Below are 15,699 nucleotides of genomic sequence, written 5' to 3' on the forward strand. Positions count from 1 at the left end.
CCAGCTTGGGCAACCTGTTGATGTACTTCCTGCAAAGTGGGAAAACACGCAGAGGAACTTAGTTGCTGATAGGAGAAGATAGCTAGGTGTACCGAACACCACAATTTAATCAAATTGGGGGAAGTGAGAAACACAGCTAGGAGAGACATAGATTTTAAATAGCAGCCATACGGAAAAAGCTAAGACTGGCTGATTTTCTGACTTCCTTGAGTAGGTCCTTCTGCTCATTATGATTATATGATCCGGTAACTTAATATTTTGCTGACACTGGAGCTGACATTGGAAGTAGTTGCTTCATTTTATTGCCCCAAAATAACTGTATATACAGAGTAAACTTCAGCTTCTGCCAAGTAGCACTTGTTCACGAGGAAAAGTCTGTCCTAGCCTGTTTTATTTCCTGTGCTTGGGGAGTGCTAAAGCAGAGGCAGTAGGAATAATCTTCCCCAATGGTATCAAGCTCCCATAAGAAAGAATGAGCAGTAGGAAAACATTACCCCATATTGTCTTTTTCCTCCATAGTTTCTGGAAAGGAGCTATGTATATATTGTATAACTGTATATATTTCTACGGGCATTCCCTGTAAGAACTTGCAGCTTCTACAAACCAAGCTGTCCCTTCTCACCTCTTCATGCCACACAGACTGAACCCTAAAAAATGTTAACAGTAGTCTTGGTGTATTTTCAGTACAGACAAAACCTTTTCAGTGGAAAGTTGTTTTGCTTAAAATAGGTGCTTCCTAATCCCTTTACTTTGACTTCTGAATGCTTGCATTTGGAATATGGAGTTTATCCAGGTGGAGGGCTGGTTTTCCAAGTGTGAAGCTCTGAGAGATGAAAATAATTTTTGATTATGTGCTTTTGTTTGTTGTGAGTAATTAACAGCACTAAATGGAAGAGGGAAGGTGGTTTTAAAAAGTAGTATGGTGGCTGAAGTTAGGGTGATTGTCTTACTACATACAGAACCAGCTCTGGAGAACTGGGACGGGAGGTTTTGGAGACATTTCACTCATTGGCCTCTCCTCTGTCTCTCTCTCCTAGGAAGATGTTATTAATACTCAGTGTGGCTACGACGCAAGGCAAAAACCAGTAAGCATTTTTTTTTAAATGTGTTATCCTAAAGATCTGAATCCTTCTTGCAAGAGCAGGTTATTCTATTGATGGGATAATTGAATATAATGACATGTTTTCTTCCTTCTCCTTGACAGGAAGTTGATCAGCAGATTGTTATCTACACTAAAGGCTGCGTCCCTCAGTTTGAGAAATGGTTGCAGGACAATCTTACCATAGTTGCTGGCATATTCATTGGGATAGCATTACTGCAGGTAAATACCACGTTTGCTGCAATGAATTACATGGAAGAACAGCAGTGAGATAAAACATACAGGGGCTGGGGATGGGACTGTATATGAGAATGGAAACACAGCATGAGTTTCACTTCAAAATATGAAGTCTGTAGATTTTAGTGAGGTGTGTTAAATGCATGAGGCTTTTTTGTGTTAAAGGGTATTTCATTTTTAACAGTAGAGATGGATTTGTTTTTCTTTTCAACTGGTCACGGGTCAAAATTAACACTGTTTTAAATGTTTGGGCAGAGATTTTTAAACCTCTACAGACCTACAGTTTCTGATGGTATTTGAAAGAGCGGTGGAAAGCTTTTACAGTTGCTTTTACAAAGCAAATCTAGACCTATTCAATTTCCTGGAACCCAATGACGCTATAAATACAATACTAGGTTTACAGGAGTTTTTCGATGCTTTCTTCTGCCAACACTGTTGATGTCTAACTTCATTGCTTCTTGTCATATCAAAGTACTGTATAACCTAAGGAGTTTGCCTATGTGAAAAGAGTTGTCCAGTGCTCCAAATGAATGAACTGTTGTCTCTTCCAGATATTTGGGATATGCTTAGCCCAGAATTTGGTTAGTGACATTGAGGCTGTCAGAGCCAGCTGGTAAAACTGCTGAAGTAACCACAACAAGACACTGGACAACCGAAACCCTCTGAAACCTCCAGTGTGTCGCTCCGACACCAAGCTGTATGGACATGGGTGACAGGGAAGCCTTCTCTCCCACATAGTCTCAAGCCTAAGTTCCTGATGTTGCAGTGAACTCGTGTTTCTTTGGGGTGGGGGAGAGAAGAGTGGGCTCTTTAAAATCTGCTGCTCACTGACAATTTTTTTGTTTTAAACCACCAGTTTGAAAGCTGTTGAGCCGTGAATCTCTACTGTATTCTTGATCCTGAGTAACAAGTGGACACTTTTTAAAAATTGGTGTATTCAGTGGGACAGAGTTGCATCATTGTAGTCTGTGGATATGCTGTTTATTCTTCATGTCATGAGCTCTACGATAGCTGCCAAATATTCCCAAGATGGTCTCTCTCCTCACCACTCTGTAAAGGATCAATCTTCTTGTTTTCACAGCTAAACATAGCTACAGGTCTAAACCCATCAAGCAGGAAGCAACTTTCTATGCATCTATTGTACAGTATATGAAAATGTTTTTAAAACTAAGGAATTTTTTTTTTTTTACACAAGCTTACAACCATCTCCCTGTTGTACTTTGATGTTGGAATCGGCAAGCTCACAGGGAGAACTGTCTAATTTTATCAACATCTTTTTTCCTTTCTACACCCTTGTATGAAAGGAAAGGAGTTTTATATTTGACGAACAAAGGTTGTAGATCCTTTGGTTGCTGCCATACTTTAGGACATCAGTTTCTTAAGGCAAGAATGGGATATAACTGTATAAATGTATGAAAGCAGTGTGGATGTTGGGTCCAAGTGAATAATATTATTCAAAGAATGAATTATATATTAACTTAAAGAAATCAAAGCATATGTATCTGATATGGCTAAATCTTTTGTTTCTCTGGAATTTAGTGTAACCTAATGTATTTAGGGATCTCACTAATATTAGTGCTTTGAAATACTTGTGCAAAACTTCTTTTAAGATAATTCCTTGGTCTGTTCCTATCTGAGGCTTTGGTCTTTCTCTTTTTCTTTTTTTCCTTCAATTCTTTTTTCTTGCATGAGCTGTGGAGTAAGTACCTGTGACACTCCAGTGCTTTAAATCTGTGCATATGTTTTAATACAGTCTAACCCAAACTTATTTATTGGTAAATGCATGTGATTATGGAAAGATCATATCCCATTCCCTTGGAAGTTGGACAGAACAGCTTTTGCCAGAGTAAATCCATACCTCCAGAAAACAAGTCCTTGCTATAGGGATGTCTCCCTTTGTTGCTCTAAGTGCAACAAAAAGCTTTCTTGAAGCAATGGAATAAAAGTTTTAGAATCGAAGTGTATATTAGGATCAGCCAAGACACAGACTCTTCTGAGTTGAAAAAAGAGTAGAATTTGGAATAAAGCACAAATAGCAGAAGAATTAGATCAGACTCCATCCAGCTTAGAGTTTGATTCATTGTTCTTCACAAATAATAGTGAATTTCCGAACCTAACCATGGCTTGGGTAGTTTCATTGCACTTTGTATAAATTTAGCTTATTATATGACCCTTCTCAGTATATGCAGAACCAGTCCTAAAAGCTATGAGCTTTTGGCTCCTGCTTTGGTAAAACAGCGACAAAGGGTGGTGTGTAGGACCTCATTGTAAGAGCTTAGCATCTTTGAGATGAGTTTCCTAACGAGTACGTGAAGTAGAAGAGATGAATGCGTTGTTTTCAAAGCTTCCCTGTTGTGGGGGATGGATAGGAGTCTGGTCTGATGACCTGTTGAGGTCCTTTCTGGCCCCATGACTCTTAAATGTGTGAGTATACGTACCCTTGCACATTTTGCCTTTCTGTGCTTTAGTCAGCTGTGTTTTATCCCCGTCCAAAGGTGGGCACACTGTTCCACAGATGCCACAGATAGTCCTGTTGCCCTCCTGTCTTTGAGCATTACCTCATCCTCTTCTGGTTAACTCCCACTGACTGGCTCTGAATCAGGCAGCCTCCGTATCCTATGGTATCTGCTGTTAAAGGCCAGCCGTGACTCAGAGCATTTTTAAAAGCCTTTGAAAGCAATTATAATTCACTGTCCTTAATAAAGTTGGTTCCACCTCACCGCAGTGTTATGTTTTTCTTAGCGCTCCTCATCTTGAGGAGTTACTGGTGTTCATTTCCCCCAAAGGGAGACACCATTTTGCCTGATAGCAGCAGGACAGACAGGTCATCAGCACTTACGTTGCTGCACTGTAATGAAATGGTGCGGGGAGAAATCAGGGAAGCGTGGTTCAGGAAGTAACTCCTCCACCCAAGAGCCTTGGTTGTGACCCAGCACTTTGCTGTCGAGAAAAGAAAAGAAAAAAAAAAAAAGTCTGCATTACAGAAACATTCCTTGTTGCCACTGATCTTGAACACTGCTGTTGCTGCTGTGAGCTTCTGAAGACAACTTCCATTCCTCTACTTGAATTTCTGCAGTTGTACTGTATTGGCCTTCTGACTCGTCACGCTCTCCTCTGAGGTCCGGTCTGCTCGGCGTGCCCTTGGCAGTGTCAGGCTGATAGGAAGGTAAATGATCTGAGGTGAGCAAGTCTTGTTCTCACTGCTTGCATGTGTACACACAGATGTGCAGCATTTCTGCTGAGTCCCAGAGTGACTGTTCTTAATAAAAACCACTAAATAAGGTATTTTTCTAGACCTTGTCTTTATTGCTGCAGATGCTGACACCCCCCCCATAACTCCCGAGAGATGGTCTTATTTTTCTCATTTTTGCAGTTGCTTGATGGATGCATACTGAATGTTCAGGATTAGCTGCCTATGTTGCACATTTAAATGCTACATTTTTGTCTACGGATTGGGTAAGATGTCCTGAAAATGCCCGATCTACTTACAGCTTAGGTGTCCAGTTTGGAAAGCTTGTGGGAGGCCTTGGAAATCCATCTGTAATTGTCAGAGCCTACCGAAACCAATCAAGCTTTCTTCCAGAAAACCTTGCAAAACGTTCAGGTGAGCACAACTAGAGCACAACCGCTGGCTACACGGGCTTATTTTCCAGAGCAATAAGGTACGGTAGGCACTATGGCTTTCTGGCAATTTCTAGCTTGCCTGATGTGGTGGTGTGAGCTCAGAGGTCAGTGTCACCATCCTTAACGTGTGGTGGTTGATCAGAAATTTGTTGCCAGGCTTGTGGCCCTTCGTGGAGCACGAAACCGCTTTGCTGGGCAGTCTGTACGTGACGGCAGTGTCGCTGTCGGGAGGTCTGATCCCTTCAGCGGCAGCCCCAGTTTTAAAGCCATTTTCCTGTCAGAGGGCATCCCGGTCCTTGTTCCTCCTCTGCTGCTTTCTAAATGCTCTCCGTACTCACAAGCCTTTGTTTGCTGCTTCTTTTTTTTTTTTTTTTATATATATATAGCTTAATGGACAAATGTTTGATTTGTCTGTGTGTGCGTGTGTCTGTTTCTGTAGCAGTTGAGATCATTTTGCTTCAAAATCCATAATTTTGGTAGTGCCCCTTAGAGTTTGAAGCTGTGGAGACGTTGCTCAAGCGTGCTCTGTCCTGGAAGCCTTCTCTCCCCCGAGAGAGAGCTGTTCATCGTAGTTCTGGCGTGTAAATAGTCTTTGAAATGTAAATAGTAGCATGCAGGTTAAATGATTCTTGCACATGACTGCTTTTCACCCTGAAAGCGTTCATCCCGGCAAGCCCGGCGTCCACCCACCAAACCTGGGCGGTTTGGTTCACCTGGCCCCGGAGTGCCACCTAGTGCCTCCGGGCCGCCTTGCAGCAGGCCCTGGGGGAGGTACAACCCCGAGCAAACCTCCCTTGGCTTTTTTATTTTTTATTTTTTTTTTCCCTCTGCTGCTTGGAACTGAGAGAACAGCATCAGACTGGGAACTGGAGGGGCAGAGCCAGCACCCCCCTACCAGTTCTGGGAGGTCAGCATCACTAAAAGGACTAAAGCATGGTGCTATACGAATCGCTTCTGTCCTGGACGTTAATCTGCGTTCTGACTTCTTTAGGGATGCCCTTGGTAAAATTCATCCTGATTTTAACAATCTTGGTTGCAAGAGAAGCTCTCACGGGAGTTTGTAACTCTCTCCTGCTGCGCGTGTGCCGTCCGGGCACGTGGTGGCGGCGGCTGGGCGGCAGGTGAGATCTCAGCGCGTCAGGCACTGGTGAAGGTTCCAGTTCCTCTCTCCTATTTTATTGTATTTTTCCCTCTGAAACCTTTTGGGATATCTGTAATTGGTCATAAAACTGCCTAATGCAAACAAAACAAATCTACCTTGTTCGATCCACTACCTACCGATTTTTGCCACTTACAGAACCAATAAACTTTCTCCCTTAACATGCAGTATAAAAATAAGGGTTGTGACTGCTAGCGTGCATCAGGCAGGTGCTCAGCCATGCAGCACTACTAGCTGTCTGTTGTGTTTGGCAATGCAAATCTGTTAAGACACAGCTCCATCTGTATGTATGTTCATGTTCACGCTGTGTACCTAGCAGGGACAGACCTGCTGCTACCTTGAGCTCTGGGGAGACTGGGGTTTGGGTTTTGTGACTCGGACCCATCTCTGATAAGTAGGTTCCAGATCAGTTCCAGCTGTATCTCTCTGCTTGGTTCACCCCAGGGCATAAGGTGTCGATATTTACCCTTTGTGTATCATTCCTTTTTATACGAATGTATTCTCTTGTGTTCCTTTTTTATCGGTTGTAAAATTGATTGTAAAAGCCAACTACACTTACCGATTGAAAGCATTGCTATAACAGAACTGCATGCCCAGTAGAGTTTGACTCGAGCTTTAGTTATCTGATTTCAGACTGGTTATCTTCAGTCTAGGAGAAAAGCATAGATCAGGTGCATATGTATTACTTGTCATCTTTAGCATTAGACTGTGGTATTGTATCACATGCTGATCTCAATGGATGTAACTGGAGTATACTTGGGAAGTTGTTGCAACTTCCTGGTAATTCATTTTAAGCTATTGAAAGTGGTCTTGATCATGCTACTTGTGTTCTTGGGTTTTTGTTTTTTAATAGATGCATTTTTTAGGAATGTTTTAATACACTTATGATGGACAATACGATAGTTTTAATAGTTGTGCAGTATTCTGTATTTACTTGAAGTAAATCATTTTATATGCAATTTGTTAGATAATTACAATTTTATAAATAAAATTCCGTGAAATATGATGCTGTGAATGTGTACTCTTGATGTGGCACTCAACACTGAAGATACAAAGATAAGTTCAGGTAAAACTCCTCCGGAAGAAGCCACCCTCTTCCCTCCCAAAAACTCACGGGAAATAAACCCCCAAGTCTCACATATGCAATGTGGAAGCTGTGTTCTAAGGTAGCCACAAAGCACATTTTCATGCTGCCAGTGGCTGCCTGTAAATGAGTAATAAGCTAATACGTCAACAACACGTCCACGTGTGAGAAAATCCCACGTCTGCTGTCAGCTGTTGTTGAAGTCTGGCTAACAAATGTGCTCTGTTTGTTTCTGACAGGTCGTCGGTGTTCCTCAAGCTGCTGTGGCTGCTGGTTAGTACAGCTGTTGGAGCTCCCGCCGTAATTGTTGTAGTGACCCTGACGTGTTCTTTGCAGGGAGCAGCACAAAGGGGGATATAACTGTTCGTCACGATTTAATTAAACTTTTGTAAGGGGAGGTGGGAATTTAACTTTTAGAGTTACATGTCCTTAAACAGAAATACTGAGAGCTGACTTATTGTTTTGCACAGGTAAAAATGTGTAATGATGTCTTGTGCTTGTTTAGACAGAGGAGGAGAAAGCCGTTTTTTAGTATTTCCAAGCAAGCTAATCCAGTTTAGTATCTCTAAAATACAGTATTTCAGCAGTCTGCATTATTTTGCAGTAAATAATAAGCATAGTTGGCATTGGACACTTTGAAAAACAATTGGCAAAACCTCTTGGAAGGAGTTTTCAAATGCCCTTGGGAGGTCGGTGCCCTGGTTTGATTTCACCCATCGTGGTTATCACTTTTCTTCCCACAGTGCAGTTTGCCTTTGTCTGAGCAGCACTTGCAGCACCTGGCTTGATCAGGACCCTGCGGCGAGTAAGAGCGTGCAGCTCTGTGCTGGCCTGTGGGGCTGTGCGAGAGGCATTTCCCTGAAGTTTCACTGGGAAATAGGATTTCTGAGCAAACGGGCCAGTGAGCTGTTTGTCTTTCATTGATCTGGTGTGATCAGGTGGTCAGAGGGAATTGGGCCAAGCGATCACAATCATTGCTCCTTTGACAGCTTCTGGCGGTGACAGGCTACGTGCTGCCCCACTGCAAATGCTCCTTTCTCGTGCTGTTGCGGGCAGAGATGTGAGCTCCGAAGAGTGGCAGAGACTTGGCCTTGCTATGTTTTTGACTGCTGTCAAAGTATTGCCAGTCTGGTGAGTATGCAAATCTTGAGGAGGAAAAGAAAAAGCAGCAGATCTGAATGATACTGTCTTGCCTCTTATTATAAGCCTGCCTTGTTTTCCCCGTGGAAACAAATTTCAGATTTGCAGCTAATTTTGCCCCTCAGCCTGACATCTGCCCCGTATTAACTGTTCATCTTCATCTGTACCTACTACTTTGTCTGCAAAGCGCCACTGTGACTGATCTGAAAGCACATCTTTATATCCAAACTGAAGTCAAATGCCTTTTGTGTATCTCAGGCATGTACATAAATCTTCACTTATGGAAATGACTTCTGGCAAAGTAAGAATGCAAATGTGGAGACCAGGGTGAGGGGTGCTTGGAGAAGTCAACCAAAAAGAAGCAGAGTCCAGAACATTGCCTGAATTTTGTTAACGCGCAATAGGTGTGGCATTTGTATATAAAAAACGCAGTGAAGGGGAGATGAGGAGTAGCTACCTGTATTCTGTGTAAAGTGAACTTGTATGTTGTTTCCTGAAGTTGCGACTAGTTACCATTTCTGGGACCTTTGAAACAAGTGACCCTTACTGGGTCTCGTGGTCTCATTTGACCATTGGTCCTTTGGATCCAAAACCCGTTTTGTTGGAGTTTGTGCCTCATACAAAGAGAAACCTTTCCCTCTATTTCCACACTGTGAAATGTAAACTCTTGCGTGTGCTCTTTGTCTTCGGTGCTGCTGTGATGCTAGGTCTCGCAGGAGCCCCGCAGGTGCAGAGGAGTGGAGCGCGCCAGCCGGGCACCGCCTGCCCTACGTAGCGTGGCAGCTGTAGGCTGTTCGAGCTTGGCTTGCTGCAGCAATAGGCAAGTGAAAAGGCCTGACGTCTAGCATCATTGCCATAAAAATAATCTGAGCAGCAGATTTCAAACTGCTTAGTTGTAATCTATCTAGTAAACATCCGAACTATCGTCAGCAATTTCAATTCAGCTGACTTCAGTCAAGTGACTAGTGAAATGCACATGACGGTGATGTCCTCAGATCCTGTTTGTCTTACTAAAAGAGGCTAAGAGGATAAATGATTTACCAGCTGCATAGAAATGACCTGCAGGCTACAGCATGCATTTGTGTGGACAGATAGTCTCTTCATTTACCTTCTGCCATGACATAAAACCATCTTTGCCCTTGTGCAGACTTTCCTTCGGTATATAGACTTGGCACAAGTTCCATCTAGAAGTTTAAATGACTTGATATTCTGTCCAGAGAAACCATCTGAAAATTAAAGGCCTGTTAGCCTTTACGCTTGCTGTGACAGTGGTATCCCTAATAAAAATACAGCGATAAAGATAGCTTTGATGCTTAACCTGAGCTCCAGTTAGACAAGCAGGTGAATGGGACTCATCACAGCTTTGTTACGGCCTGCTCATGTGAGTATTTGCAGTTTATACCGGTGTCAAAAGGCATAAAGAGTCTCTTTCTAGAACCAGGTAAGCCATTGATAACTGGTATTTTGGAATTTATTGAAATCAAGGAAAATTATTTCCGTGCCTGAGAAAACTTGGGTCTCACGTGGGTCTGTTACGAACAGTGGTTGTACGTGTGTGGGCTACATTCACCAGTGCAGAGGTTCTGTGTTATTGAGAGCCTCATGTCATGGGATCCTGGCCTGTGTCTACAGCTCTAAGTTCTATGTTGGTGGTGTTTTTTTACATTTTATTTTTTTTTAAATAAGAGGCTGTGTACAGTTGGTACCAGGCTTTTTTTTAATTATTATTATTATTTTTCCAACTTTACTGTGTTGCCAGTTAGTTCCTGGCACTAGTTTAAATGGATGTGGAATTTGATCTGTTGTGTGAATACTCCTGTAGCATCTGCTAGGTTTGGGGGTTTTGGTACAGTCTCAGATCTTACATTGACTATATGAAGAAAGTGTCCAGCTTCTTTTCATACTTAGCTTCTGTACGTAATTCCTTTCCTGTCATGAATGGCATCTTCCCATCACAGTATGGGATAGCCAGTGGTTTGATGGAGCTAGAAAGTGAATTTGGAAAGGTCGAAAGCAGTGTTTTGCAACCATGTGGCACGGGATCACATGGATAGCGTAGCCTCTAGGTTTCCCTTGTGCTGATTAACAAGGAGCCTGAGACTCCTGAGGCTGCCACTTTAGCACAGGGAGCGCTGAATTCTCTTCAAAATGTTACAGATCATACAATCTTGTGCAATCACTAAAGAAATCATCAAGATGGCAATGGTATCTGACAGTCAAAAATAACATGTGCAGGCTTGCTGGAAACTGCTATCCCCACTGCTCCCTGTTTTGCCAAACAGCTGTCTGCTGGTCCGCTCGCTGTCGTCGTCACAAATCCTACAGAGGAGCAGCTCTGAGGTAAGGTGCTTAAACCGGCAATTTCCCAACTCCTTTACCTAGGAGAGGAGAAAAGGAAGACCTGCACGCTGCATTTCTCACTTAATGGGGTTCTCTTGAAAAGCTGCTGCGAGATATGCCTTTAAAAATCCATCTAGAAAAACGAAACACTGCAACAAAAAAAAACCCAACCCGAAGCAAGCCCAGCAGCACTCGTACCCACGTGGCTTTATGGGATAAGGCCTGTATAGTGTGCTCCTGTGAAAACCCCCAGTTGTTAAACCACACTGCGCCTCTGTGCGCACATACACAGTGAAAGTGGCTGGAATTGCTTCCTTTGTATTCTTGGAGCTGAAAGGCAGTGATTGCGCTGGGGCCAGAGCCGGGAATGAGAAGGGCTCCTCACCAGTGCACGCTGGTGTGGCCACAGCTTCTCTGGGTGAATATGGCAAAGGACAAACCACAGGATAAAGTGAGAGCACTGAAATTTTTATTTGTTACCTCTAGGTACCACGAGTTTGACATTAATAGGCAAGACCAGTGAATGAGCAGCAGTACATTGCATTCAAATCTCCAGAGCACCAAAAATGGAGCTAGATTTACTTCTTAATCCTACAGTCAGCACACTAGCCTGGACTTGCTGCATCTTGTATTGTCCCTAATTTAGTAGTACATTGTTACGCGGTTAGGGGCTGTGAGGAAGGAGTCGTCATGTAGTACCACTTTTACATCATCATAGGACTACAACATGCACATTCTACTATGTGGCCCAAGCAACAAGAATACGAGTAGAACAGTTACGGGTGGAGACAGGTTCATGTTAACACCACCTATGAATTTTTAGAAACCTTTTTTGGACGGGTACCTACAGCAGTTCATCAATTTGTGTGGGAACATTACACGCATGCACAAGTGATACAGTGGAAAACATAGCAGGAGCGGCAGCAGGACGAAGGACAAAGGTGGAATCTGTGATGGGATGCATTGAAAACAAGAGACCTTCCTCAGCTTTCTACAGCAAGTCTCTGCTCTGTTAGCGAGGCCTGCTGGGCAACAGTTTTGTTCTCATGGCTGCGGAGTTTTGATACGACTTCTAGAAATGCCATGCTCTGCACTTCCTTTTGGAGAGGTTCTGGAAAAAAAGAAAGAGTAAAAGAAATGGTGCTTGGTATGAGACGGGCGAGAGACCAGCAAAGCTAGGTGGGTGTGAGGCACTTAGGGAGGTGTCAGCAGTACCCCGTCCCTGGTGTACACGCATATGCACACAAATGTGCGTACTCACGTTCCTTTTATTTACTGTTCTGAATTGCTTTTGAGGATGGAGAGAACGCCCTAGGCCTAGGGCATGCCCAGGCTCCACAGATTTCAGGTAGACATGAAGGATGAAGCTGCTGCCTGGCAGTTACAAAGATCCACCCGGTAAGTCCTCCAAAAGAGATGCTTAGGAAGTATTTTTTTTTTTTTAATGGAGTATTTTTCTGCTTTATTACTTAAACTGGTCTGATCGAGTGAATGAGCTTGCCCGGAGGGTTCGCTGCATAGTTCACCTGTAGTAAATCAGCTCTGGTTGTTTGTGGGGGAGTGTGAAGAGGGTGAGAGAGTTCTTTACTGGCCGTGTCACCACTAGGTCACTGCTAGCTGTCCAGCTATGGGTCAGCTCTGAACGTTACAGTACAACACATCGTGCTCTATGCACGTGTGTACAGCATTTGTGTTTGACTTGACAGTGTGACACTGTGCTGCGATTCTGATCCTTGATTGCGTCGTACGTTGTGTCAGTAAGGACAGGTTGGAAACAACCCAGACAACGCAATTTACAAAAAATACAATGTGGAGCGTTTACTTGGAGCCCTGTGTTCTAGGCATCCCGCAGTTAAGAGTCAAAGCAGCCGGTGTTGTTTCATGCCCTGTTTAGTCCAGAGTCCGGTGAACTCTCACTCAGCAGCAAACACCTACAGGTATTTTTTTGTTTCCCAGGTGCTGCTGGGGGCCTAATCCCTGAGCTTTCCGGGAGGAATCCCAACCATCTGTTTCAGATTAGCTCTGCATATTTACTGCTTTTCCTTTGGACAGAAAAGCACACTTTGTCCATTTGTTTTCCCTGCCAACTTTCTTGTTCACAAGTTTTCAGTTTTCTTTCAGTTTATCCCCTGCTGTGTGGGAGTTAGGAGCGCTCACACGGCCGTGCACCTGGGAACTGGTGTATAGCGGGTAGTGTCAGCAGAGCTCTCGGGGTGCTTATGCTGTGTAAGTGCTTTCCTTCCTCTTTCTACTTCTAAGACACCGCCGTCTTTAAGCAGATGTTACTGAACTACCTCTCAGGAGCTTGCTGTGACTTACTGTGGCTGATCGGTTGTGCCCAGAATCCAGGTTCCTGGGACCCTCACACACAGACGTGACTGTGCTAGCTAGGAATGCTCTGCTTTTGCTTATTCCTTAGGTTACACGTTTCCATTTTCTGTTGTCTTCATTATTCCCTCTTTCCAGCCATTCATTCAGTTGCAACAGCAACTTCCAGATGGCAAAAAATCCCATTTATACATGTATATTTACTGCTAAAGCACAGCTGTTGGCAGTATCAAGTTAAATACAATGCCAGATACCCTGTAATGAAGGATAGTAACAGCAGGCACTGGAGAATTAAACTTACCGAAATTAAAAACAGTACAACCGCTTTCTAGCTGTTGTGGAACTACGGCTCTGTTTACAGTAGAATATGGGAACTTGTAAACATAAATACTCATTGTGTGGAGACGGTGGCAGAAATGTTAGAGGCAGCAGGGCTGGAAGAAATGTATTTCATATTTTCTCATGCATGGAGAACAAACTTTGTGATTGCACTGCCTTCCTCACCTGGTTAAAAATCGGGGGGGGGTGGGGAATTAAAAGCTAATACCAGGGTTGCTCAGTTATTGTTTTTATGTACTGGCTATTGTTACGTAGGTCTGTTCATCAAGAAGCGGGGCTGGCCACTGGATCAGCCAAGTGTGGGGCCCCAACTTCACAGCTGTGTATTGCAGTAATGTGCTGTCTGCTCTCTGGGAGAATAATGCTAAGATGCCTCTTGTCTATGCAAAACTTGCAGTGTGCTGGCAGACTGACCTCTGCCAGCTGGATAACTCTGAAAAAAAATAAGGGAAGACCGCTCCTTACTCTAGTGGAACAGAGATGGTTATTTGACTTTAAATAACGCTGTCCATCTTGCAGATGACAAGACTCAGGTAAGTGAAAATGCAAGCGTTGAGCGGAATTTCTGAGGATGATTATTTTAGTTGGAAGCAATGGGAGCATCACAAGGGCATTGCAATGAGGCTGAGGGAACCCCTGCAGAAGGGCTTCTGCTCTAAAATGGATGGATTACTCCAAGCACAAAATGGCTTAAGAGGGCCGTGAGTAAAACCTAAACAATGTGTCTTCGTGTTAAAGCAAATGCTTAGTGGGAGCTGAGGCTTGTTAGCAAACTTTGAGCACCCTTTTTTGTACACTGAGATGTATATATTGCTCAAAAAAACATATATTAGTTCCTTTAAGATGTCAGTAATACAGCAGTCACTAGCATAGGCCACCATGAATATATGGGTTCACCAGCCTTGCAGTTGGCGTGGTGAACTCTATATAGGAAAAGCAGCTTTGGTTACAGACAGCATGCATGTAGCTGTAACTTTTTAATCAATTCAGCTGAATTGCTGTGAACTCATCTGTGGCAAATCTTCAGCTGTTTCACACTCATCAAGCCATGTGCAGAGACGGGTACTGAACAGGTACTGACTTTCTACCTTTCTGCACTTAATGCAGTTCTTTGTCCCTTAGTTGTTTGTAAATTTCTGATTTTTTTCTCACGTGAAATTTGGTATCCTTCCGTAGAGTAAATACTTTTTGAAGGACTGAGTGAAAGAAACTTGTCCACTTCTTGAATCCTCAGCTGGGGATCAAACCTCTTCACGATACTCTGCTCCATTTCTCCCCTCTCTCTTTGTCCATGCAGAGGTGTGAAGTTGCAATTTCAAGCCATAGCCTGCTTCTTCACTATCCTCGAAGCAATCTGACCATTGCCAGAGGGGTTACCTCAGAAAGAAGAGAATTTAGTGGCCAGTCCAGGCACATGTTGGAGCATGGCCTGCTCGTCTTTCAAAACAACCACAAACAGTTGTGCTCAGAGCACGTGAGGGCTGCCAAGGGAAGGACTCTTCCTAGCAAGGTCAGTGAGCAGGACTACAGCCTACATGCTGTACTAAATGTTCACTTGTGTCCCTGCAAGTATTCCTTTTTTTTTCTTTTTTTCCTTTTTTTTACTTTCTACTGTTGTCATAGGAATTTAAAGGAGGTGCCTCGCAAACTTCTCTTCCACCTAATTTTATTTGAAGAAAAAAAAACAAAACCCCAAAACCAGCCATCACCCATCAATTACAGGGAGCTTACAGCTAAAAGGTAAAAATTAAGTTCTTGTTTATCTGCATGTTTGCACAGAGAGCCTGACACTGTACAGTTAAAAGGTGTCTTTCGTTTTTCTCCTTTAAAACTTGCCGATAGCTCCTGGAAGTTTGAGCTATCCACAAACTGCGGAAGCCTGAATCCAATTTTGGCAGTTAATATCCAAAACTGAGTTAATAGCCTTTTTCTTGACACTGAAGTGTCATAGTAAATCAAACGGTTCTGTATACATTCACTGTGAACAGAAACAAAGACTGAGTGCATTTGCATGTGCTCCAAGTTCAGGCCACAAAAATTTTATAATAAAAATCTCTTGGAAAAGCACCCCCTCCTGAACACTCACCAGATCCTATAAGGGCACAGATCAGCACCATGGAGTTGTATTTTATCTCTGGAGCACTCCTGTCATCTGAAAGCAGTCTGTGTAGAATCTGAACGAGCTGAGCATTTTCAAGGTCCTTTTCAGCAGTGACTGAAATACAAGTGAAAACTCGTAAACCTGGAAGTGCCGCTTGGTTTGATGCTTCAATGTTTTAGCCGCTTATTGAAACATGGATCTCTCACTGTAGTGGAATTGGTGCTATGGTACCTAGCTCACTGGCATAG

The 15,699-nt window shown here is 43.3% G+C and overlaps 2 protein-coding genes across 17 annotated transcripts in view; one reads left to right on the plus strand and one right to left on the minus strand.

Moving 5' to 3' along the window:
- TSPAN5 (tetraspanin 5) overlaps positions 1–7,125 on the plus strand; it is an 83,807-nt gene extending 76,682 nt beyond the window's left edge. For both annotated transcript variants that reach the window (XM_080590378.1, XM_080590379.1), the window contains 3 exons: positions 1,038–1,085; positions 1,205–1,321; positions 1,888–7,125. In XM_080590378.1, the coding sequence (XP_080446504.1) occupies positions 1,038–1,085; positions 1,205–1,321; positions 1,888–1,953 (231 nt within the window). In that variant the 3' untranslated portion in view covers positions 1,954–7,125. The remainder of the gene's footprint in view (positions 1–1,037; positions 1,086–1,204; positions 1,322–1,887) is intronic.
- Positions 7,126–11,130: 4,005 nt separating this feature from the next.
- The window catches only part of RAP1GDS1 (Rap1 GTPase-GDP dissociation stimulator 1), a 96,525-nt gene continuing 91,956 nt past the window's right edge, over positions 11,131–15,699 (minus strand). For all 15 annotated transcript variants that reach the window (XM_080590372.1, XM_080590370.1, XM_080590373.1 and 12 more), the window contains 2 exons: positions 15,437–15,565; positions 11,131–11,794 (listed from right to left, as the gene is read on the minus strand). In XM_080590372.1, the coding sequence (XP_080446498.1) occupies positions 11,667–11,794; positions 15,437–15,565 (257 nt within the window). In that variant the 3' untranslated portion in view covers positions 11,131–11,666. The remainder of the gene's footprint in view (positions 11,795–15,436; positions 15,566–15,699) is intronic.

The sequence above is a fragment of the Anser brachyrhynchus genome, assembly GCF_964034855.1.
Source record: "Anser brachyrhynchus genome assembly, chromosome: 4".
Lineage (NCBI taxonomy): Eukaryota > Metazoa > Chordata > Aves > Anseriformes > Anatidae > Anser > Anser brachyrhynchus.